Here is a 25276-nt window from a genome sequence, read left to right as displayed (position 1 = left end):
TAGAGTCGAAGTGTTGCCCAAATTATCATTTATTCCTTCGGTTATTTCACGGTGAGTTCAATATATAGGAACAATTATATGTTATGTGTTATATGTTCAATGTGCTTTCCTGTGTTATTCTGGTTTTATACCTTTGGCTATGTAAAGCATGACTTGTATACTAATGGAATACTAACGGAGCTATACCTTTGACTTGAAGTGAATGGTTAAGCATCACTTGGGTATTGGTATGTAGCCTTTGAACATGAAGTGAATGATTAAGCATTCCTTTGGCATTGACAGAAGGCTATGCAGGGCTGAAAGCCTATAATTTTCTAGCCAAAATGTTTATTCAGAAATTGACAGAAGGCTATGCGTACGTCTAGCCATGCATGCAACGGGGGTGGCTTGGTGCTACGCTGCACGTAGCTGGGAGTACGCTCGGCGTACGTCCCAGACTTGCTTATCCCACTCAATTGGTCTTAAGCAATTAAGACAAAGGCTACCATCTCAGATCTCGGTCAAATGAAGTCTCTTATAGCATAAAGTTGGTGACTTTAAGCCCTATCAAGGATGAACAAGTCTAGATCTCATAAACTCTCACTTTTTCACCATAAAATCCTCATATCTCATAGATGGGGAGATCTTGATGACCAAGACTCCATTTTTATGAACTCTACCGTCTAAAGACATCAAAGAGGACATGTATAAGGCTCTGGGGTTGACCAACTCATAAAGATTCAAGCTTTAGGGACATAAACCCTAAAATGGACCATTAAATGAACTATGCAAAATAAGAGCAAAGCTTTGAGCTTGATACCTCTGAATGATGCTCCATCCACAAGGAAACTCAGATCCAAAAGCTTGAACGTGAACTCTTCTTCCTTCAAAGTTCCTTCTTCTCAAAAGAATTCCACAAGATCACTCCATAAGCATCCAGTGCTCACACAAGCTAAGAAACGAGATTTAGGGTTTTGAGAGAAGTAAGATGCTGGAAATGGTGGCTGAATATGAAGACATATTGTTCCTTAAATAGGGATACTCCAAAACATTAGGGTTTTCTTCCAGGACCTAGTACGCCCAGCGTACCCTCTGGTATGCCCAACGTAGTAGGTGTCCTTCGCGTCCCTTCCACACATATGAGTACGCCGAGCGTACACATAATTACACCCCGCGTACTCAACTGCCACACATTTCAAAATAAGGACTAAACTTGCCAAAACTTCAAACTGTCGTAGCTTCTTCGTTACAAGTCCGTTTCCAACAAACTTTATATCCCCGTAAATGTGGTGAGAAGACCTACGCTTCTAGTAACTCATCACAGCCTCAAATTTCCACGAATAAAACTCAAAATTCATAAATGATCAATCTGGATGTTACATCCGAAACAGGATGTTACAAAGGATCTGCTCAGGATTTCATACTAGGAGAGATGTCTTTATATGCCTGATTGTTTGAGCTTTTAGAATTGCATGCTAGTATGGATTTTAGATGATTGGATGGATTGGCCTGATATGTGATGCCTTGTAGCCTAAGAGGAATTGGATGTTATACTAGATTTGGAATCTTTCTTGGTAGGAAGTGAGATTGAGATGTCCTCGGTTTGGCTGTGACTTGGAGTGTTACCGCACGAATGCTGCTTTCTTTGTGCTTTATGGGACTCATGATGATGTGAGTTAACTATTAAGTGAATATGTTAAGTCACGTGTTGCATAGCTTAAATAATCTCAGAAAGATGGATTTGACCCTACTGCGCATCTCTCATCTGAGTCTAACTATTATAGGGATAAGATTTTTACTCGAAGGATTATCTAAGATTTGTTGCATGTGATTGTATTCATGAAGTAGTTAACTGACATTATTGAGAGTTCTTCAGCAGTTGATGGCAGGGTGAGGTCGGGAACCTAGGAGCGCCTAGGGAGTGTTTTTAGCGAGTTTGGATGCACTGCTTAGCGAGTACTTGGTGTACCAGTTTGAGAAGACGACTTAGAGGATTCATGATGATTCTTGAGGAAAGTACGGATAGGTGTGATGTAACGACCCAAAAATTCTTATGGGCGAAGTTAGTATTCCATTATGTATGATTATGTGTTACATGCATTCAAGGTGTGAGATTAATTGTTTAGTAATTAATCAAATAGATTAAAATTATATAATTAATGGTGAAATTTATTTAAATGATAATATGTAAATGATTTGATGGATAAAAATATATGTATATATAAATAATATGTATGAAGGTAAAACATAATTCAAATGAAAATGGAAGGGTGGATTATGAATAAAGAAAAAAATATTGGAGGGTAAATGTTGTAAGTTGGCTTTATATTGCGTTTACTTAATCATATAGATTTTTACCAACAACATATATTGAAAACTACTAGGTGAAAACCCGTGGAACCCACGGGTGTTAATGTTAAATAAAATTTTAAATTTAATTATGTAATAAATAATATATCATTAAATTAGAAGACTAATATTGTATTTTTTATAAGGATTTTATTTGTAGGTATGTAGTTACACAAGAATTGTTAAGTATTTAACTACAAATGGAGATTTTTAAAACCTTCATTTTTTACTTTTTTTCCTTATCTTTCATGTCGATTGTACGTTAGGTTAATAGAATTTTTGATGTTTTCGTCTGTTTTTTCTTAGGATATGTTTTCTATTTAGAATAAATTTGTGAACTTTAAGTATTTAATTACAAATGTAAATCCACATATTTTATAAAAGTAAATACTTTATATAATGCAACATACGTTTAAGTAATGACAAAAAAAAAACATCACAATTGATTTCATTCAAAACAAAAAAACGATGTCTGTCATGAAATTAACATAAAAAAAACAATACGTAATTATAAAGTATTTACTTATTACGATGGATGAAATGTGCTCTGCTAAAAATAACTAAAAGATGCTACAAAAAAGTTGGTTATAGATTGCGAAAAACTTCCTTATAAACAACATTGGAAGTTTTGTTTGTTAGTCTACCATCTTTATCTAAAATTAATAATTTCAATCCCTCTCTGCTTTGAACTCTAGATAACGCAACATACAATTGTCCATGTGAAAAAACCGGATCTTTGAGAAACAAACCAACCTTCGATAATGATTGTCCTTGACTCTTATTAATAGTCATTGCAAAACATACCGCCAAAGGAAACTGTCTTCTTGTGAATTTGAATGGAATTTTTTTTTCTGATGGAGTTAAAGACATTCTTGGAATAAAAGTACGGTTTCCAATATTAGTTCCAGTTATTATACGCGCCTCGATAACACGTTTGCCCAATGATATCACCTGTAGTCTTGTGCCATTACATAAGCCGTTTTTCTGATCAATATTTCTCAGTAACATTACTGGAACACCAATTTTTAAAACTAACTTATGATTTGGTAGACCGGATACTTTGAGACCATTTAATACATCAAGAGAGTATAAATTTGCATCAAACTGATCATGGACAAATTCGGACTCACATATGCTATCTGAACTTAAATATTCAACCTCATCTCCTGGAAACTTCTTAAGCAAACGGTCGTTTATTTCTTGAACAACTTCATTCTTTGGAGCAAGTATCGCTCTTTCTTGGAAATAATTTGTACTGCTATACTTCTCCAAAATTGAAGGATATACAAACTCAATTAATGAACCTATAGGATCATCTGGATCATTAATGAGAATATCATCTGGAATATCGATAATCGTTTCGCCGTCGTTCGGACCACCGAGTTTGCCTTCTCCTATATCCAATAACCAACTTGCAAAATCTTTTATTTTTTCTATATTAGCTTGATCCTTTCCAACACTGAGTCTCATATTTTTTGTTAATCTATACACTTTGCAATGTTGCCATAAATATGAGGAACTCAAAGAAGCGTTAACAATGTTTTGTCTGCTGCCACCCGGAACTACAGGTAGAATCTGTCTGAAATCTCCTCTAAAGACAATAACTTTCCCTCCAAAAGGAATATTTGAGATGCTAGAATTTCCACACCTTAACACATCTTTCAATGTTCAATCTAAAGCTTCAAATGCATGCTTATGGATCATAGGTGCTTCATCCCAAATTATCAAAGAGGTTTTTCTTATTAAGCTAGCCAACTCACCATCTGGATTTATTTTACAAAAAGAATCTTCTGTAAGTTCAAATGGAAGTATAAATCGAGAGTGTGCTGTTCTACCACCGGGCAATAATAATGAAGCAATACCGCTTGAAGCAACATTTAAAACAATGTTACCTCTAATTGCTGCAGATATTGTCTTCCACAGAAAAGTTTTACCCGTTCCACCATAACCATAAACGAAGAAAACACCTCCTTTATTTTTTTAACAGCACTCATGATGTTAACGAAAATGTTACGTTGCTCATTTGTTAATGCAAGAAACATATGATCAAAGTCATTCTTTATAACGGGAATGTCGTAATCTAGCTCCTCAATGATAAGTCGATTGTTCGAAGAAGAAACTGATTCAACATTTGGGTAAGGCATGTTTGTGAATTTTTTGAGAGTGGAGTTATTTCGAAGTAAGATTTGTTCTATTTCGAACAAAGTTAAGTTCTTAACTTCATCTTCACTGAGTGATAAGTCTGCACCATAAATTTTAAATTAATTTCAAAAAATAAATAACAATATTTAATAATATTTATAATAATTATTTAATTGGTGTTGATATTTAAAATAAATTATTTTAAATAGAAAAGAAGAAAATAATTGAAATACCTGGAGACTTTAACCTTTGTCGTTGGTTATATAGAATTCCATCTGCCAAATATTCTCATGTATTTTCCCAAACCGCCTCTGGTTTAGACATACTATTACACATCAACAATGTGGCAAATAAGAAGCGTAGATAAAAACCAAATCCAGAATGACTTGCTTCTTTAATTGCATCAATGTATTCCTTGTCATCATCTAATAGACCGAGTGCAAAACAAGCATCTCTAAAAGAAGCATATGTTTGACCGTTTACTGTGCGAATATCATCAAATGACGTCGGTCCTTTAACTTTATTTAAAAGAATCCTTAAAAAATAAGCTTCGCCAAGATTAGGTGAAACCGAATGAATTCTACCAATGGCTTTTCCTACTTTCCTTCACTTCTAAAATCTACCATTTAACACCCAAACAAACTTTGTAGGAAATTCAACATATCTAAGATCTCGTGCTTCACTATTAATTGCATTACACTCCATCCATGATGTGAACTTTGAAGCAACAACAGAAGGTTTGTCTAGAACATCGTCGATATCATCGTCTTCGCCATATACAATCTGTTGTTTATTAGGAAGATGAAAAGGTAGTCTAACCACAGAAGGATACCTGCAGTGAACAATCATATTTAAATAAGGAAGATGAAAAGGTAGTCTAAACACAAAAGGATACCTGCAATGAACATCATATTTAAATATTCTCCATGATGCTTCACATGCAGATAAATATCTACAATCGTAATATTCAGTTATTTCATCGACCGCATCATTATTTTCACATTCATTGCTTGTTGGTAGAACAACAACTGTAGCTCTATCAGGACCCTTGTTTATGTATTTAAACAGATACTTTATAGAAGATCCCTGATTGCACCATTCAACATTAATATGTGCCTGATATCTTTTTAATAGATATTTGTTGTATGGAACAACATTTCTATTATCCAACTTGACACCCGACTTTTCTACAAAATGACCATCGTCTCTTCTCCTATATAACGGAAAACCATTCTGATCAATAGACGAATGATTACAGAATTGTTTTGGAAAGTTTTTAGAGAACTTCTTATCCACCATGCATGGACAATTCATATTTTGAGCTCCACATGGACCATGAATCATGAACTCATTGACAAGTGAATATAATTCTGGCTCTTCAACTTTGTCCGGTATCTCGGCGGAAATTATCGGATCGATAAATTCAACAGTAGGTAACTTGTTGTCAGAATGCATAAACAAACAAATATGACTATGCGGCAAACCTCTCTTTTGAAATTCAATGGTATAAACATCTGCAAAATATTTGGCAAAAAAACAAAATATGATTAGACAATAAAAACATATAAGAAATATACTATAATAAGAGTAATGTTTTATCAATAATGAAAAAATATAATCTTAATTACATGCTTGAACTGTGCCGAAAATTTTATTCTCCCTTAAGTCTTTAATAAATGCATCGAGCTTGATCTTGAACAACCTACATAATATATCAGGTCTGTCTTCTGATTGAAGTGAAGTATCCTTAAGAAACCTTTTAATCTCTGGCCATTTGGGATTACACGTAAAGGTTATGAAAAAATTTGGATATCCAAACCATTTACAAAGTGACATGGCATCCAAATAGTTTTGCAACATATATCGTGCACCACCAGTAAATGACGAAGGTAATATCACACGCTGACCGACATTGGAGATATTAGTGGTTCCTTGAGCTTTCTGGTTACGTAAATTCTCATAAGACTCGCATCTAAGAACATGTTGTTGCCTACGTATGTAATGCAATCTCTTTGTTTCCATCATAGTATAGGCATCTACCAGAAACTGTTGAAACAACCTTTTTGAATTAAGAATGAGCGAGAACGAATGATCTCTATCTTGAATTCTAAAAGCGAAATATTCTCTCATTGTACATTTCGCCCGCTTGCTGGTGGTTGTAAATGTCACACCTCTATGAAGAATGTCAACACTGTAACCATCATCCCCATATGGAAATAGCAGTGGATATTGAAGAGGAAGGTATGAAGGATGCAATTCACTGATACGCTGTAAAAATCCAGATTTTGTTTTGAACAACAATATCCCTATTTTCAATTGATTCACAACTGTCACCGATAATTAAGGCGGCAACCTCAGAAGCAGTCGGTAGGTTATATGTTCTTCCATCTCGCTCCCTTCTCCCGATAAGTCGTAATTTCATATCGACTTGAGGATTTTTCTGAAAAGTATCTCTTACCATTCTATAAGATTTAACCAACACATTATTTGAATCCAACATCACCTTAATATCTTCAATAATATCGGTGTCAATTGATGTTGATTGATCCTTTTCCCCACTAAAATAAATAAATTTTTACATAATATTAGTACTTAGTCTATATATATATATATATATATATATATATATATATATATATATAATATATATATATATATAATTATGAATAAGGAGTTTGAAAAAATACCCAAAGCATCTCTGTCTATTTGAAATTTCGTTCTCAGTATCATAAATGTATAACTGAGAGAATTTTGGTTCCGACTCTTTTGCTGGTAAAAGGCTTCCAATACTATGATAATTTTGACCACCCAATCTAAAAATGTATGGAGCGTTTCCTCTATTGATTGACGTATCAATTTTACCACCCATCGACGTAAAAGAAAACATTGAGTCGTAACGTCGAATGTTTTTCATGAAGTGTTTGCTTTTAGAATCCATATTTCGAAACATTCTTTCATAACTCGAGGGTGCTCTCTTTAATTCCGGAAGTTGAACTTTGCCGTAAGCACAACATAATGAATAATCCGTGTTCCTTTTTTCTTTACCTCTAATGGATTCATTTCTCCATAACTTTGCATGACATGTTTGACATACAACATTTTGATCACCATGATCCAAATATTCTGTAAAAGAAAAGGCAAAGAAAAAAATATTTCTGAATTTTATAAGTATATACAACACACTATTTAAAATGTAAAAAAAAATGAAAATGGACATTATTTTTTGATTACCATTTGAGATACCAACCATAAGGTTTTCATTTATGAGTTGATGTATATTTTCTACATCTTCTCTCAAATCAATCAATGGGATAGGGGATAAATTTGTCGTCTTCCTTTTTAATTTATGACATTCTGGATTTAACTTGATTGATGATGAAGAACTAGTTAATGTAGATGCATTTTTGGATGTCATATCATTTGAAAGTACATAGTACTGTCTTTTGTTTGCTACGTTCGAAGTGGAATATTTATCGAAACTGATGTTATCTGACCAAAATAAAAAAAATAAGTATATATATGCAGATTATATAGAATATGGATAATAGTACATTTTAAAAAACAATAAATTATTACAATTTGTAATGTTAGATAACGGAGTTCTAACATTTGTAATGTTAGATAACGAAGTTCTAACATCTGTAAAGGAAGGAGAGTATTGTACGTTTCTATTTTGGATTGCAGGTGAAGTAAATGAACTGACATTTTCAATTTGACCAACAATGTTGCTTGATTGATCTGCAAATAAATTTTTTTTTTTAAAAAATGAAGACATATGTATAAAACAAAGTAATGACATGAAATCATTTAATATTACAGGATTTGAAAAAAAAATTATTAGAGATCATTTATTGTATATAAATGTAAAATAAACTTAAAACATAGAACAAAAAATAATATTAGGGTTAAAATTAATTATATTTTTTAAGAGATGCGCTATTGATGTACTTGGAATGTTGGATCTTGTATTCATTTTCTTCGATCTTTTATTTTCCAAACATATTTTTCTTTGTCTTCTTTTCTCTCTGGCTTGCAACTGGTCCATGTTATTGTTGTTTTCTGCATAATAAATAATAGGACAGGAAATGAAATGTATAATTAGGTAAATATTATTATTATATAATAATATTAAAGTAATAAACGTACCTTTGTAAGCATCGGTTACAAATTTCGAAGAAAATTGACTTGCATCGGAGGAAGAATTTGAGAATTGTTATTGTTGTTTTCTGCATAATAAATAATAGGACAGGAAATGAAATGTATAATTAGGTAAATAATATTATTATATAATAATATTAAAGTAATAAACGTACCTTTGTAAGCATCGGTTACAAATTTCGAAGAAAATTGACTTGCATCGGAGGAAGAATTTGAGAATTTATCTATTTTTGTAGGTTAATAAATATTTATCTTATTAAAAAAAATTATGTCATTTAAAAAATACGAAAATAACTATAATAAAAAATTTATATGAAAAACTTACCTTTGTAAATCGAAGTATTAACATTTGTAGTTGTTGAAGATACATGTGTTGAGTTAATACCCAAATTGATATTTTTTGTATTATCTAAATAAAAACTATTTAGTTTTCTAGTATTTTTAGAAGGAAACGAATGCATTGTATGGCTGCAACAATTAAAAAATAAATCAAATTAGTTTATAAATTAATATGCTTAACAGATAAGAATTAAGTATTGATATAATATTTATCCAACAAACAACTGAGTAGAAAATTAAAATTGAATTTAGAAATTATTTTTTTAATAAAATAATATTTCATTAATTTTGATAACTTATGAATTGTAGTGAATTTGTAGTATGTGTAAGTATTTTTTATTAAGGATTGACAAAAAAAATAAAATAAGATTATGTAATTTTTTTAAACTCATTTTTTTAGAATGTTTTTATAAATAAGAAATAATTGAGTCATGTATTATTTTTTAAAAAAAATAAGTAAATTGAAATTTTTATAAATTATTAAATACTAAAAAATCGAAACTTGATGTTTTTTTATATTGTGTAAATGTGAATTTAATTAAAAATATTAAAGTTTATAATTTAAAATGAATCCTTTTAATGAATAATACACACTATGAAATCGGAAACATATTTTGTCCTTACGCAATTGAAGAAATCAAAGTTACAGGATGCGAAGAATAAACCGTAACCCTATCTCTCATTTCAGGAAAAACAGAGAAATCGAAGAGGAATGAATCAAATTTCAGCAAAAAGACTACCTGAGTCTCTTCATAACCATAGATCGGACTACCTATCTCGCTTACTGTTTCGATTATTTGCTGTTCCTGTTTCCGTTAATTCGTTTTTATTGAATGAGATTACAATTTTCTGGATATAATGTGTTTATTGGGTAGATAATAAGTTTATGATTAAAGTGTTATACGATGATACTAATTCAGAAATTGAGTTTTTTTTGTTGTGTGTATACAGATTCTATCATCCCTAATGTACGCCGATGAAAGACGCGATTTCCGTTGTTGCTTAGCATGAATGTAAACCATTCAAAAGCTCGATTCGATTGCTATGGGTTAGTGTTCTTTCCCTTTTTCAATTTCAATCGGTGGTAACGTAAACCCTAGAATATTAAATTCCATACGACTATGTTCTTCTTTCTGAAATTGATATCTTCATTCTCTTGTGTTGGAATAAAGGGGTTTATTTTATTACAGAGGAATTTGTTGCTCAAATTTTATTCTATATAAGTTCATAAACGTTTTCTGTAGAGTATTTGAATTGACAAAGTATTTAACAACTTCAACTACTTATGTTCATTCGGGGATAATCAGCTGCAAGTATAACAAAAATGGGTTGATGTGGTTGTTTTGTGTTTTCATTTGCAAACAAAATCAGAGGCCAGGGATAGAGTTCGAAAATAAGAAGATAGCAGGTCTTATTAAATGAAGAGGTGGAAGAAATAGATGAGGTAAAAAATGACAACATGACAGATAATGAAGAAGTTATAAACATTGGTAAAACCTTTCAACATATTATGTAGGTAATTGTCATTTTTGTTTTATTAAACCTACAATCTACATAATAATATATTTATTTTGGCAATTACTTATATATTAATTTCTATTCATTAAAGTTACATGTTCTAAAGAAAACATTCAAGTTTACAGTGTGTCAATTACAATTTTTCATTAAACCGTTGGTTATAATATTGAGTTGAAAGACTTTCTGCATATTCAAATGTTTCTTAAAAACTAGACTTATCATGTTTTAAATGGAAAGGGTTCGACATGTTTCATAAAAAATTAAAAACAAAAACCCAAGGTACCATTAGTCAAAGCATTAAGTCATTGTTAAGCAAATTCCGAAAGACACTTTTATTTTTAAAGTGGTCACTGAAATCTTAACAAATAAATGATCCGTGTGTAAAAAAGTAGCCATATAACCTTTAAAATCAGTTGAATATGCTTTATAAAATATTATTTAAAAAGATAAATCTGACAAATGCAAAGGGATAGGAGGGCTTTCTGTTTGCTGCATTTAATTTTATTTGGGCAAAATTGTAATAGTATTCCATTCTGGTTTTTGTTTGTGTATATTCAGATAATCATTTGTCGAATGGATTTCAACATTAAATCTTAGAAGTAACAAAATAGCCTTTTTTTATTAAAATGGCAACTTGTATATTGGTATTGAATGTTAAATGAGAGCAATTGAATGCAAAATATCAAAAGTAGAACGCTAATATGCGTAGATTCTGAAACTGTAATGGTTTGAAACATAAGTGTAAGAAAAGAAATATGTTATTTGTCAGGAAACTCATGAAAAAAACGATCATGGAGTGTATGTTAAATAATAGTAGTTGAGGGTTATTGTATAAAATAAAGGGTGTTTGTTTTTATACATCAGTTGTACTAAAAGAAAATACAGAAACTGATGAAAAGAATACTACCAATTAGTCTGAAAAAACTTACCTGATATGTGATTATGGATGTTTTGCAGGATTAACAGGAGGAAGAATTCAATGGTAGTTGATGTGTGAACCGAATAGATGAATAGAAAGTTTACGAAGCAGATTGAAGTAACAAAGGCGATATAAGTATCGCAGATGCTTTTGAAAGACGAAGAAGACAGAATCTGGAATTTAAAGAAGATGTATTTCACGTATAGAGGTATATTTATACATATAAAAGTTATTATTTTAATATTTTCAGAATTTAACTCCGGATTTTATGCATATATTGTTATTTAAATTGTATTGGATATTTTTTTGTACCTGATTTTATGGGATTTAATAGACTCTGGATCAATTCAAAATAAATATAGGATTTGCATTTAATAAGGGATTACATAAAATCACAAATAAATGTGTTATACGGACGAAATTAAAAAATTATTTATGGTATTGATATATTTGACTTGAACATGTAGTGTATAGTTTATTTTATTAACAGATTTTTGCATATTTTTTGAAAATCAATTTATTTATTCAAATTTTATTAATGCATCTTTTTGTTACATATTTTTCGGGACTGTATGTATGAATTACATGAAAGGACTTGAAGATGGAGATGAAGAAAAGAAGCGGGAAAAAACAAATTTGGGGGTCTGGGAGATTGACACGTGGCACTCTTCTACTTATTTTCTTCAGCTGCGACTCTAATGGAGGTAATGCCATCTGGTTTGCATATATTTTTTTTAGAATAAATTTAATAATACTTGGGAGTATCATTTGTCATTTGCAACATGCCTGACCTTAAGCTTATTATCCATGGTTAGAAAATTTAATTTCTCTTCGGCTTTATTAGTTTGATAAATTGTATATACAAATGAAGTAAAATTTATTCTCCAGGTTTTAATCTAGAAACATTAATAAAAGTTTATTGTCCAGATTTTAATGTAGAAACAATATTTTAAATTTGAAATCGTAATAAGTAATAAAAAAATTGAAAAAAAAGTTATTATTTTTAAAAAATTTAAGTTATATCAACAACTGTTTTATGTTGGTTTAAAATGAATATATCAATGGACTCGAATTAACATTGTTATAAATATTTTTTGGTAATATATTTTTTTTAGTATAATTTTAATAATACTTGGGAGTATCATTTGTCATTTGCAACATGCCTGACCTTAAGCTTATTATCCATGGTTAGAAAATTTGATTACTTGACTTTGACATTAAAAGTAAAACAGTAAGTAAGTATAAAGTTTAGTCTCAATTAGAATGGATTTAACGAACATGTAACACAGAAGAACATGTACAATTTGTTACAAATTCACATTCAAAAAAAAAAATCAGCAATGTAATATAATTCGAAAAGAAGAGATAGACCAACCTTTGCAGATTTGCTGCAGTAAGAACAATTTTCCCATAAAAAAAGTAAGTAAAACTTGGTTGAAGAAAAATAGGAGAGTGTGAATGAGGAACACAAATAAAGACCAGTTGGAATTGATATTTCATCTAATTCATCTTGGACGACACCTTTTCATGAACATGTCATACATATTTACACTTTTCTGTCCATCTAATGCAAATATGTAATAACAGTAATGTAGTCTTTCAAGATTTTGTAATGAAAGGTGCATCAGGTCATGTAGCTACCTGCTAGCTGGTGTTTCATAAACTGTTTATATAGAAACACATTGAGTTTGAGATTTAATCAACATAGTTATAATAATATTTCATTGAAATCATCCAAAAAATACATTCCAACGATGATAGTAATAATAAAAAATAAAAAAAAAACCAAAATGAAATAAATTTAAATGAACCATTGTCTTAAAATTTGTCCCATAACAAACTTATTTCGACCAATCATTGTACCAAATAACTAAAACAACTTTAAAAACCAAAGCAACCCATCTCAAAAATTATAATTTGTTTCTGAAAACATAAAACAACTCACTTTTCCACTTTAGGAACTAAAAGTGTATTTCCCTCTCCGATTGATTTTCTTTTAGATTTTGTCGAACTCAAATCACCTCCAGAATCAACGTCATAAATGTCATGGAGGTTGCGTTTCAAATCAGTTGGTATTTTCAGCGGACTGGTTGCTGGTTGCAGATGATTTATCAACTGTTGATGGAGTAAAACTCTCATCTGTTTGTGATATGACATCCTAAATTAAAAAAAAAATAAGCTGTCATTTGGAATATATATCAATATTAATGAAAGCTAATATGGGAATATAAAATACCTTTTGAACATTCTGAACAACATCATCTGATTCGAGGGGTACTTCATTTAAGGACACTGATTTAGTAGTCTAGAAAATAAAATGGACATATACAAAACGTTATGTATATAAATAAAAAAAACAAATATAAAGGGTGATCATTAAAACGTTATTTACCAAAATTTCTAGTTTACTTTCCAAATGGGAAACAATGTCCACATCCTCTGTAATTTTGACAACGCTGTAGATATTATTATAGTTGTTGACGTTGTAGGATGTAATATTTACAAGAAACGCAAATTTGCGGTTTTTCAATACGTTCATTTGGTTTGGAAAAAGTTGCATACTGTCTCCAGCCTGTAAGAAGTCGTTTAATATATTAAAACAAAAAATGTTATTTGATAAAAAAAATTTAGAATAAAATAGTATACCTCTTCGTGTAATTTTTTCAACTCATATGCACTTATATCCAACAATCTTTTTGCTTCCCTATCAAAAAGAGTAAATCCAATGGTGCCGGTATGATCTTGCACGTTGATTGGAATTATATACCTAAACAAAAAAGTATTAGATTAATATTAATTTTGTTGAAATAGTGAAAAGATTAATTAATATTAATATAAGTAGATATGTGTTTACTTTATGAAATTCCACATCTTTAAAACCCGTAGTTTGAGATGTGAATCATCAGCCAAACTTTCAATGTCTTTTAGGTATACTTTATTACCTATGTTCATTTCCTACAAATAATTGATAGCATAAGAAATAAAAAAAAATAAGAAAATAGCAACATATTATAAAAGTAAAACAGAAACTGTTTAAACCATATACACACAATAAAAAATTAAATCAATTATGTTGAACATAGCAATAGGAAATTTGCAAATTTAATTAATAGCATAAGAAATAAGAAATAAGAAGATAGCAATATATTATAATATCAAATAAGAAACTGATTAAACTGTTTTAACCATATTATAATTACACATCTTTACAATTCTGTTGTTTATCAATAGTGTTTTTTATCTACATACACTAACATTTTGATATCCATATTATAACTGCATTTGAAACTTTATTGATATATGATTTTATATACATACGGTAACAGATACATACACAAAGAAATCAATAAAAAGAGCGGTGAAGATGAATGAAACAAATACATTAAAAAAAATGAGACAGCTTAGTGAACTGAATAGGTAGATACAGTAACAGTTACATACAAAGCTTTATATTACGATTACGAAGCCTTCAAATTGATAAAAAAAAACAGATACTCAATTATAATATCAAAGAAGAAACTGATTAAACTGTTTTAACCATATTATAATTACACATCTTTACAATTCTGTTGTTTATCAATAGTGTTTTTTATCTACATACACTAACATTTTGATATCCATGTTATAACTGCATTTGAAACTTTATTGATATATGATTTTATCATGTTAAATCATGTTTATCATTTGTTTAAATTATCATTTGTTTATCCTGTTTAATTTAAAAACACTAACCTGATATGTGAATTCTGAAATCTTGTAGGAAGAGTTATATGTGGAATATTCACAGATGCAATTGAAAGTCACAGAACATGATTAAGGGATTTTAAAAACATGGAGTACACGTTTTGAGGTAATATTTATATACACAGATACCTTTTGGTTAGTTTTGTCTTTTAATGTTTTCATAATCCTTTCAAAACGAATAACAGTAGAGTGTATTGATTAAAAAAAATAAAAAAGTTTCAGACACAAACATGTACATATATACATACGGTAACAGATACATACACAAAGAAATCAATAAAAAGAGCAGTGAAGATGAATGAAACAGATACATTAAAAAAAATGAGACAGCTTAGTGAACTGAATAGGTAGATACAGTAACAGTTACATACAAAGCTTGATATTACGATTATGAAGCCTTCAAACTGATAAAAAAAACAGATACATACACAAAGAAATTGATAAAAAACAACAGTAGAAGGAATCATCAGATGAATGAAATAGTTACCTTAAAGAAAAACAGAAGACGAATTGAGATGGTTTCCTGCAATTGATATCTCTTTTGCTCTGGAAATTGGAATCGCTGTGAATGAAGAAACCGTGATATTGTATTTAAAAAACAAAGATTAGGTAAGTTACGGTATTTAAGGAATTGATAAGCATTTACCTTTTGACAGATTCAATTATCGTATTTAATCAAATTATGATTATTTACCTTCCTTTTTTTATTTCAAATGCAGGAAACGGACGTCCTTAATGAAGGGTAGAACCGAAACTTCACTTTGTGTAAAATAGTGGGAAAATTCGATGGGGGGGAAGGCTCTATGTACAAAATCTACCTATTTATTAGAATAGGGGATTAAATTGAGAAGGGTTGGTTATGCGCAAAGGAGGAAAATCTAAGTGCTGATTATGTAATATGGAAATTAAATCACATTAATTAGGCCATATGAAACCTAGCTTCAAGCCTTTTGCATTACACCGATTAAAGGCCTCGTCCGTTTCTTTTTTCACTTTGGCCTATCATCCTTTTTCTCAATCTCTTCTAGTTAGTAGTACCTACCGGATGAATTACTTCCCTTAAAGGCCTACCTTCCTTGGCACATAGATTAGCATTATTCCCAGTCGATCTCCCCCCGGTATCCATTAAAAAGCGTTATTAAACACTTTACGCATAAAAGAGCTAGTCCATCTTATTCTTGGGTTTTTCCTGTTATGTGTGATCAGAAAAAAAAAACGATCGGCCCTTCCCTTGTTTATGAAGACGTGCGACGCAACAGCAAGGGAAAAAAAAATCGATCGAGACTTATTGTTGCGTTTGGAGCATCGTCGATTGAAGGCCAAGAAGAAATAACGTTCGGCAATATCGACTCATTTGGTGTGTGCATCGATTGGGAACAAAAAAAAAAAGAAAGAAACCGATTGCCTTGAGTATACTAGCGACTCAAGGAGGGGGAAGAAAAACAAAAAGATTGGCTTGGGGGTGGGACTGCAACGAATCGAGAGGGAGGAGAAGGTGTAAGAGGCTATGAAAATTGGATCAATTGTTGGTAAAAATCTTCTATCCTTTTTCTTGTCAAGTTTATATTCCAATTGATTGTCCATTGGATGAGTTTTGGTGTTGAATTCTTCCTTATTTGTTGTTATGGATCATTTTTTCTTTTACCTTGAAGTTCTTCAATGTTCTATTGGCTAATTCCATTCTCATTGAGTGTGTTTTGATGATGAACACACTCAAGAATGATTCTTACATCTCCTTGAAGTTACTCCTTTGTTGATCGTCAAAACTCATGCTATTGTTATCTTTTATTCAAGTGAGAATTTTTGGTGAATGACTATGTGTTGGACCCTCCAAAAGGTCATCAAAATAGTTTTCAAGTGTATTCATATACGGTGATTTGGTAGGGAAATTCAAATCCAAGATGGTATTTCTCTTTCTAACATCATATGTTGTCTTTCCTTTAAAGACAATGTACCTTGGACCATGGTCGGAAGATGAAACTATCTTTTTACTTCCGTGATATATTGCTACTGATTTGGAGTTGTTTTTAAGCTTTTTGGTTGGTTTGGGTGATGGCTTAATGGATTAAGTGGTCAAAAAGTCTTTAAAACCCAAAGCTGGAGATTGCAAGAAATTGTCGAATCTGCCCTTATATTGGAAAAATTATAGAAAAATCACCAGGAGTGATCCGTAAATTCTCAAAGTTTTCACTTTGAGTCTAGTTTGTCCGTGAATTTTTCCAGGTCCTTTTGTTGCCTCCAACTTAGGCGAAAATCGCCTTTTTCACCGGCTGGTCAGAATTTGGCTGCATTGATAGGCAATTTTGTAAAAATAATATAAAATTATAGAAAAATCGTTTGGACCTTTAAAAATACTTTCTGAAAAGCTACAAATCTGAACTTCTGGAATATGAAATAAAAATAGAAATTTTACAGGTCCCAAGGGTAATATAACAGCTCTAAACATGTGGCTGTTTTGGGTCCAAAACTGGGAACTTTGCTTGATAGTTGATTTATGTGTTTGGGTTATGGATTTGCCTTCTTTGGCATTATAGAACTCCAATAAACTTTTGTTTGTATTGTAATAGGGGCAATGGTGATACTTCAACCTTTACAAGACTTGAAGTGAGAGTTGGTCACATATTTGGTAAAGGTGAGTCAACTTTGTGGTTTTAAAAGTACATTGTTAGGTGTATCCCTTATCTTAGATGGAATGGGATGAACCTAGTTATCTAGGATGTATGTGCCCTTTTGATGATTGAGTATTGTGCCATTAATGTTGAAATACCTTATATGCAACTGTATCTAGGATGTTGCATGCTAGACTCCTCTTTGTTTGATGTGAGATGTGAGCTTAGATCTTACTAGATTGAGTGATGTGTATGAACACTATGTGATGTGAGCATGTTAATTATTGTTTGAAAATATTTGTTAAAAATGTTTTAGGACAAGCATGCTAGTGTTGTATTATTTTTATAGAAGTGTTGTGAATGAAAGTAGTGTGTGATGTAAAACGTAATAACTTTATAAACTTACATGTTTGCATGGAATGAACGCTTAAAGAGGTAATGTGTTGGCTCCACGAGGAAAGCCAATTAGGGTTAGCTCCTCGGGGTAGCCAACTAAGGTTGGCTCTACGAGGAAAGCCAATAGGTGTTGGCTCTATGAGGATAGTCAAGTAGTGTCGGCTCAACGAGGATAGCCGGTTAGGGCTGACTCTACGAGGAAAGTCAATTAATGTTGGCTCTACGATGAAAGCCAGTCGGATGGTTATTCTAGGCGACCAATCTGACACATGGTTCACCTAAAGATAGGTGAACTGGAGTGATGTTGGTAAAGCGGTAGGACCGACACAAACATCACGTGCGAATTGGGAGGTGTAACTTGTTGGAATTGGCACCGCTCGTACCAATCATTAACGACAACGCATGTATACGTATGTGCAAAGTCGGAGTAACGAACACAACACACCGGAAGCAATGATTACGGGTGAGAGTCGCGCCTCACTAAGTGCATTGGGTCGTGCCAGTCACGATAGTAGCGAACGGGGTCTTTCTTTGGGGGTTTTGCGGTGAATAAATAAACCTTAACTAAGAGGTATTACTTTAGTAATTACAACGATGGTGAGCGGTGAGTAATTATTAATGTAAAGCGAAGAAACAAAATATTATATATTAATATTTAAGCGGCGAATCGATAAGATAAAATTCGTTACAACAGCATTGAGGAGAGTAACTAATAAAAGAAACTCTAAAAGAAGAACTAAAATAAATTGAGCTAAAGCAGTGTTTGTTATGTGGTGTGATGTTGTATGTCTTGCTAGTGAGTTTTTGACTGTATGTGGATGTTTTGTGTGAATCCATCTATGATATGTGTGTTCTCTTAACACTGTACTATATTGACTCACTTAGCTTATGCTAACACTTGTTCTTTGCTTGTTGGTTTTTGTGCATTGGAACATGTAGCTTGGCATGATGCCCTGGTGAGGATGGGAACCATTAAGTAGTTTAATTTAGTATCTTTAGTTATGATATCATTTAGACATGTTGCGTTTTCATTCATATGTTTTTGTGAACTTTAAATTGTGATGGGTTTGTTTTGACATGAAAGTAACATTGGTAATATTTTTGAAATAATCATAATAAGTCTTCCGCAGCGTATTCTGTTAAATAAATGTTTTTAAAATAAAATAAAAAATTGGGTGAAAAAAACGAAGAAGTTATGACTTTCGGAAGTTTGGTAGGTTTAAGGCTTAAGCCTATTACGCTGGGCGTACATAGGAGTACGTTGGGCGTACTAGGCAAGTTGATCGTGGATGCCTTATGGAGTATGATGGGCGTACTCCAGCCTCATGCAAACCCTAATTTAGGGTCTTGGACCCTATTTAACGATCGTAACTCAACTCCAATCCCTCTTATCTTCAGCCTCCATCCCATTAAACCCTAGATTCGGAACCCTACCTTTCTTTTGAGTGTTTTTGAGGTTTTTGGTGTGATTTTGGTGTGCCTTGGAGAATAAGGAGTTCTTGTTGGATGCATTGCTTGGCTTGGAGCTTGTGTATCCAATCTCTAATCATCTTCATCAACTTCCAGGGGGTATAAAGTTTCTAACTTGATGACTCTAGGTGTTAGATCTAGTCTAGGGTATGTTTTGGGTTCATTTTTGGTCTTTAGGGTCATCCTTGTGAGTATGAGCTACTCAAAGAGCTTAGAATGTTGGATCTTTGCACTTCTGAGGTTGTGGGTGCATAAAAATGTCATCTTGATGGGTTTGAGTGAGTTATGACTAAGTGGGTGCTCATATTATGGGTTTATGAGGATAAAAACAAAATTTGGGTCCCATTAAGGCATGCAAGGGAGTAAAGTTGGCAACTTTATGGTTTAAGATCTTATCTAGGGATCAGATCTGTGTTTAGACGACTTGACTTAACCCAATAAGAGCTTAATATGGATTTTTGGACCTCTGATGAGTACGTTGGGCGTACGTAGGAGTACGCTCAGTGTAATGCTTGTATCATGCATCGACTGCTTGTGTGTGGTGCTTCGGGGGTGAGTACGCGGGGCGTACGTTTCTGGTACGCAGGGCGTACTCCCCAGGGTGTATATTTTGGGCCTTTTAGGGTTTGGGCCTTGTTGGGCCATTGGACTTCTGACTTTGGGCCATGGATGGACTGTGGGCCTTCTTGTAATTAGGTCCATGATGGTTTTTGGGCCAATTAGGAAGTTGGGCCATATTGGGCCTTGAGATGCCATTTAGAAAACTGGGCTTTTTGAGCAAATAGGTTGGGCCCTAGTTTTGGGCCAAGTAAGAAAAAGGTAAAATGGTCTTTTGGGTAATGCTCCCTCAGCTCCTCTCAGGCTCCTACGTCCACTCTGAACCTTTCCGGTGCTACCATTACACATTCACCAAGTTCACCACCTTGTTTCTCAAGGTCTTGGTCTTCCTATCAAGGATTGGTCTCTCTATATAGTTTAGGCGCTTGTCCACCTGAATATCCGCCAATGGCACCACTACGAAATCATCGACCAAACATATCCGCAATTGAGAGACGTGAAAAGTATTGTGAATCTAACTGATCTCCTCCGGTAGCTCCAAATGGTATGCAACCCTGCCCACCCGAGAAATAACCCTATAAGGACAAATATATCTGGGACCCAACTTGCCCCGCTTCCTAAATCGGATGAAGCCTTTCCTAGGTAGCACCTTTAGAAGTACCATTACCCCGACCTAAAACTCCAAATCCGATCAGCGCCTATCGGTATAACTCTTTTGTCGACTTTGTGCGGTCTGCAATCTCCCTCGCACCTACTGTATCAACCCGGTAGTCTGGATCACCACCTCCGTGCTACCCATGACTCGCTAACCAACCTCGCCCCAAAAAATTGGGGTCCGACACTTCCTCCTATTGAGCATCTCAAAAGAAGGTCGGTCAATACTGGTGCGGTAGCTGTCTCCAGACACTGCTTATTCACCAACTTGATGTGAATAATGCATTTCTTCATGGTCATCTTCATGAGACTGTTTACATGAACCATCCTCCAGGCTTTTGGGATCCTCAACATCTGGATCATGTATGCCACCTCCAGCAATCCCTCTATGATCTCAAATAGGCTCCCCAAGCATGTTTTCATCGGTTTGCTTAGTATGTTCGCCACATAGGTTTTCATAACAATCTCACCGATTCTTCCCTATTTGATTATCATCATGGAGCTGATACTGCCTATCTCTTATTGTATGTTGATGATATTGTATTGACTACATCTTTTGCCGATGTCTGACCTTGGCCCTCTCAACTATTTCCTTGGGTTTTTTTAGCTTCAAATAAATTACCCATACATATTATGTGTATGTAAATATCTACACAGCTTTTGCATATGTGTGGGTAATTAAAAATAGCAAATTTTCATAACAGATAACACTTAATGTGGGTAGATAATATCTTACAGTAACATTTAATGTGGAGGGAATTTTCCCTCCAAAATTTGTGATTCGCATAATATGAAATTACCAGACACATGTTGAAAATTTTCTTTGTGTTGGTAATATGCGTACACACACATACACACACGCACACACACACACACATATATATATATATATATATATATATATATATATATATATATATATATATTATACCTTATAAAACATATTTGGTCAAATGCTGAATTTTAAGTCGTACAAGCCGTTATGCAATATGTATAATAACTTTATGCATCCAATCTTGTTTGGTCAACATACGTATGACTTTTATGGCTTTTGACCAAATCTCATTCCCTGTTCCGTCCAATGACCTCCCCACTATTTCGGCCTTTCTTCAGTCTTATAATGCTATACCTCTGGCCATTTATATAATACCTCTGCTCTTCTCCATTCACCGTCTACGCCATTACCTCCGCCACCACTCACCTCTTTCTCCATAACCAGTGACCAACACCACCGCACACGATAAACTGAAGAGACTCATACCCATGCTCAACAATTGCCCATTACAAATTACATATTTATGTGTTTACATTCTCCAATTTCTTTGTGTGATTTCTCTCTCTCTCTCTCTCTAAGCTTGATGTGTGTATCTTTGATTCTATGTAGGTTTGCTGGTTCATATTAACATAATGTTTATGGAAGTGGTGGTGGTGGTTGTTGAAACAATGACATCGCTTCCCTTACTGTTAGGTAGTACCTGGTAAGAGCCCTAACATGATTTATATTTTATAGCCCTAAGTTGATATATTTTTTTTTTTGAGTTTCCTTTGGATTTTGGGTTCTTGCACTTTCAATTTTCTGTATTGGCTGAAGACACCACTCTCTCTCTCTCTCTCTCTCTCTCTCTCCATGAAAACCCTAGCTTAGAGCTTCCAGAGCTTCCCTGTTCCCTAACCATGAATGTTTTGAGCCAGCAACAATCCTCCTCCATCTCTCTTTGTAAATATAAAAAACCCTAAGCGCCACCACCACAGTTAAATAAACAAATAATGATGTTGATGATCACAGTCTCAATGAAAAGGTAATGTTGTTTTTTCATTTCCGCAATTAAGTAAACAAACAACGATGTTAGGTTTCAATAGGAAACTTGAAGGACTGTATTGCCAAATAGAACCATCTGGTATGCTTTTTCATATTGTTCTTCCAAAATAGTTTCCTGAAGAATGCCCATATTGGTATGATTCTTTCACTTTGTTCTTTAATCATTTATTCTCTTTTCTTTTGAAATACCATTTATCTTTGTTCTTTTGATTCCCAAGTTGAAATTTTTATGTTTCCAAGGTTAACATCATAGTTCACAATTTCAAACTATTTGGTTTTGGGAAGAAATGATTCCTCAAATTTGAATTTTAAGAGAAGATTGAATATTTGATCTTATGTAGCATCTTCATATCTAGATCTTGGAAAATAAACCCACGGACTCCACTACAGAGGAGTCACAACAAGATAAGATTTTTTTTCTCTCCTTAACATTTTTCAGGTAAATTGTATTATTTACTGAAATTTATACAGTTTATTACATCACTTTTTAGTAATTGAAAATGATATTTTTCCATGAAAGGAGATGTTAATCAGGTGGAGGTGGTGGTAGCTTCAGCCTTCAAGTAATAAAATTTAGACATTGGGTTTGTTCTTTATCTTTCCATTACCTTTCTAATAGTATCCGATATATATATATATATATATATATATATATATATATATATATATATATATGTTTGATCTTGTAGATCAAAATATGCATTTACCAGTTCTTACTAGAACACTATTGGCTTATTTTGCAGGTTGTCATATACTCAACATTGCTAAATGATGGAGAGTATGACTGGCCTACAATATGTGAGTACGCCATTTCTCCTTGAACATGATAACGTTTTTGTTAAGATTGGTGTTGTTATGGCCTTTGTTTTCATCTATTGTAGGATTGGGTGTTGGTATCTTTAATGGTACAATTATAAATGTATTTACCCATAGTAACACCTATTCTGTTCTTCCTTCTATAACTCGAATTTTATTTAAACGTTTTTGGTTTTTTATCTTTTTTGGTCATTGTTGTGATTTCTTTTTCATATTATGAAGTATGTATTGATTATTAGATGAAGTCCTTTATACAATCTTTATCAGATTCTGCAATAAAGAAGCTAATGAAAGACTATGACTATTTGTTAAATTTTTGTTTTATATCAATGTAGTTAGTATTATATAATTCATTAAGTTGTTTATTGTTAATTTATATATTATATGTTAATGACTTGATCATTAGTTATTTCTTTTTAAATGGATAAATGAAATAGGTGACTTGTGAAATTGTTTATTTATTTATTTATTATTTTTTTTTAAAAAAAAGTAAGGTCGGCCATGAGTAATGGGTATCCATCAAAAAAAGTAACAACAAAAATTAAATCTAATTGTAATATTAATTATGAATTTGAGGTCTAAATCATCTTCTTTGAATAACAACAGTAGATTTAAGGGTTAAGTTAATTTGCTTGCAAGAAAATTAAATAAAGTGTAATCATTGCTTTTTTGCTATTTTTTGGTTGTATTCCATGACAAAAATCTATTATTTCTCTCCCACGTAAATAAGTAGTAAAAAAGACTTTGAGTTGTCCTTCTTGATTGAGATGTATTTTTTTTTCTAAAAACAATCCTAATTAACCTAAAAATATCAAAATATAAACTATGACGGAAAAAACATTTATAAAAAACGATAACCTAAATCTTCATTCAGGTAAATATAGATATAAACAACAAGAAAGTGAAAAGTAAAAATAAAAAAACAACATGATAATTTTAAAATATTAAAAATGAGCGATTTTTGAACACTAAACCTTAAACTTTAAGTGAAAAACACTAATCCATAAATATGAAACATGAAATATATATTTCAAAAGAAATTATTCGCCGTAGTCTACATGTTCTTTTGTAATTTACATGTTTAAACACAACCATTCATCAAAAGAGTTAACCGACATGTTTTTAACACCTACCAAACAAAACAACTCACTCTCCCTTTAAAATTCCGCTTAATCTTGAAAATAACTTATTTTACAAGATTACAAGACAAAGTGATTCTGCTCAACTACTTCAGACTGCAAATGTAATCATGTGGGACAAAGCGTCGATGACTAAAAGACATGCATTGTGAAAGATATCATTGGGGCAAGACTCCCGTTTGGTGGAAAGATAATGGTTTTGGGAGGTGATTTCAGACAAGTGTTGTCGATCGTGAGAGATGGAACACGAGCATAGACTGTGGATTCCATCATACGAACAATTCAACAATAGTGAAGTCAATACATCAAATGTGGTGCATAAAAAATGTTGCACGATTAATAATGCACAATCAATCATCTCTTCATGTACATTTCTAAACAATCCTAACTTTTTGTTTTTAATTCTTATTAATTTCTTTTCTGCTATCATGACTCCTATTAATAATTGTTTAGATATCGCAAAACATTTGTGCAAAAAAACACTAATCCCCTCTATGAACTAATTTCTTAAAAAAAATATTCGCACCCGACGTTTTGGCACGGGTAAACGGCTAGTTTATATATATATATATATATATATATATATATATATATATATATATATATATATATATATATATAGAGAGAGAGAGAGAGAGAGAGAGAGAGAGAGAGGGAGAGAGATTAA

At 32.3% G+C, this 25276-nt stretch overlaps 2 protein-coding genes and 1 long non-coding RNA gene across 26 annotated transcripts; 1 reads left to right on the top strand and 2 right to left on the bottom strand.

Annotated features, from left to right (window-relative positions):
- Positions 1 to 2913: 2913 nt before the first annotated feature.
- On the bottom strand, positions 2914 to 4745 carry LOC145113575 (uncharacterized). Its single transcript, XM_079049648.1, has 4 exons — positions 4718 to 4745; positions 4343 to 4570; positions 4089 to 4298; positions 2914 to 3986 (listed from the first exon to the last, which is right to left on the bottom strand). Exons 1-4 carry the CDS (start codon positions 4743 to 4745, stop codon positions 2914 to 2916), a joined length of 1539 nt encoding a protein of 512 aa, XP_078905774.1.
- A 13-nt stretch (positions 4746 to 4758) lies between these two features.
- Positions 4759 to 9089, bottom strand: LOC145113574 (uncharacterized). Its single transcript, XM_079049647.1, has 10 exons — positions 8954 to 9089; positions 8784 to 8852; positions 8047 to 8208; positions 7702 to 7959; positions 7158 to 7593; positions 6824 to 7028; positions 6099 to 6738; positions 5366 to 5984; positions 5094 to 5302; positions 4759 to 4988 (listed from the first exon to the last, which is right to left on the bottom strand). The coding sequence occupies exons 1-10, from the start codon at positions 9087 to 9089 to the stop codon at positions 4759 to 4761; spliced, it is 2964 nt and encodes a 987-aa protein (XP_078905773.1).
- Positions 9090 to 9575: 486 nt separating this feature from the next.
- On the top strand, positions 9576 to 24700 carry LOC145117031 (uncharacterized). 24 transcript variants are annotated; one of them, XR_013712455.1, is made up of 11 exons: positions 9576 to 10015; positions 10339 to 10483; positions 11443 to 11612; positions 11997 to 12108; positions 15165 to 15254; positions 15868 to 16677; positions 17716 to 17780; positions 22220 to 22313; positions 23011 to 23093; positions 23178 to 23238; positions 23398 to 23649. It is a non-coding gene; the product is annotated as an uncharacterized LOC145117031 (long non-coding RNA). The 24 variants fall into 24 exon arrangements; XR_013712452.1 differs by having other exon boundaries at positions 23175 to 23238; XR_013712447.1 differs by having other exon boundaries at positions 22996 to 23093; positions 23175 to 23238.
- The last annotated feature ends 576 nt before the right edge of the window (positions 24701 to 25276 follow it).

The sequence above is a fragment of the Lactuca virosa genome, chromosome 5, assembly GCF_052849685.1.
Source record: "Lactuca virosa cultivar CGN04683 chromosome 5, Lactuca_virosa_CGN04683_v6, whole genome shotgun sequence".
NCBI classification, from domain to species: domain Eukaryota; kingdom Viridiplantae; phylum Streptophyta; class Magnoliopsida; order Asterales; family Asteraceae; genus Lactuca; species Lactuca virosa.
Note: the sequence above shows the minus strand (reverse complement) of the source record. Positions and strands in the feature narration are given on the sequence as shown.

What these genes read in the sequence shown, in the direction of transcription:
- LOC145113575 (XM_079049648.1), bottom strand. Translation starts at nt 4,745, where the DNA reads ATGGAATTCTATATAACCAACGACAAAG. An exon ending in CTATATAACCAACGACAAAG is followed by an intron (nt 4,571 to 4,717) that starts GTTAAAGTCTCC and finishes TTTATGGTGCAG; the next exon opens with ACTTATCACTCAGTGAAGAT. An exon ending in TTGTAAAATAAATCCAGATG is followed by an intron (nt 3,987 to 4,088) that starts GTGAGTTGGCTA and finishes GAACATTGAAAG; the next exon opens with ATGTGTTAAGGTGTGGAAAT.
- LOC145113574 (XM_079049647.1), bottom strand. Translation starts at nt 9,089, where the DNA reads ATGCATTCGTTTCCTTCTAAAAATACTAGAAAACTAAATAGTTTTTAT. An exon ending in AATAGACAGAGATGCTTTGG is followed by an intron (nt 7,029 to 7,157) that starts GTATTTTTTCAA and finishes TATTTATTTTAG; the next exon opens with TGGGGAAAAGGATCAATCAA. An exon ending in ACCTACCGACTGCTTCTGAG is followed by an intron (nt 6,739 to 6,823) that starts GTTGCCGCCTTA and finishes GGATTTTTACAG; the next exon opens with CGTATCAGTGAATTGCATCC.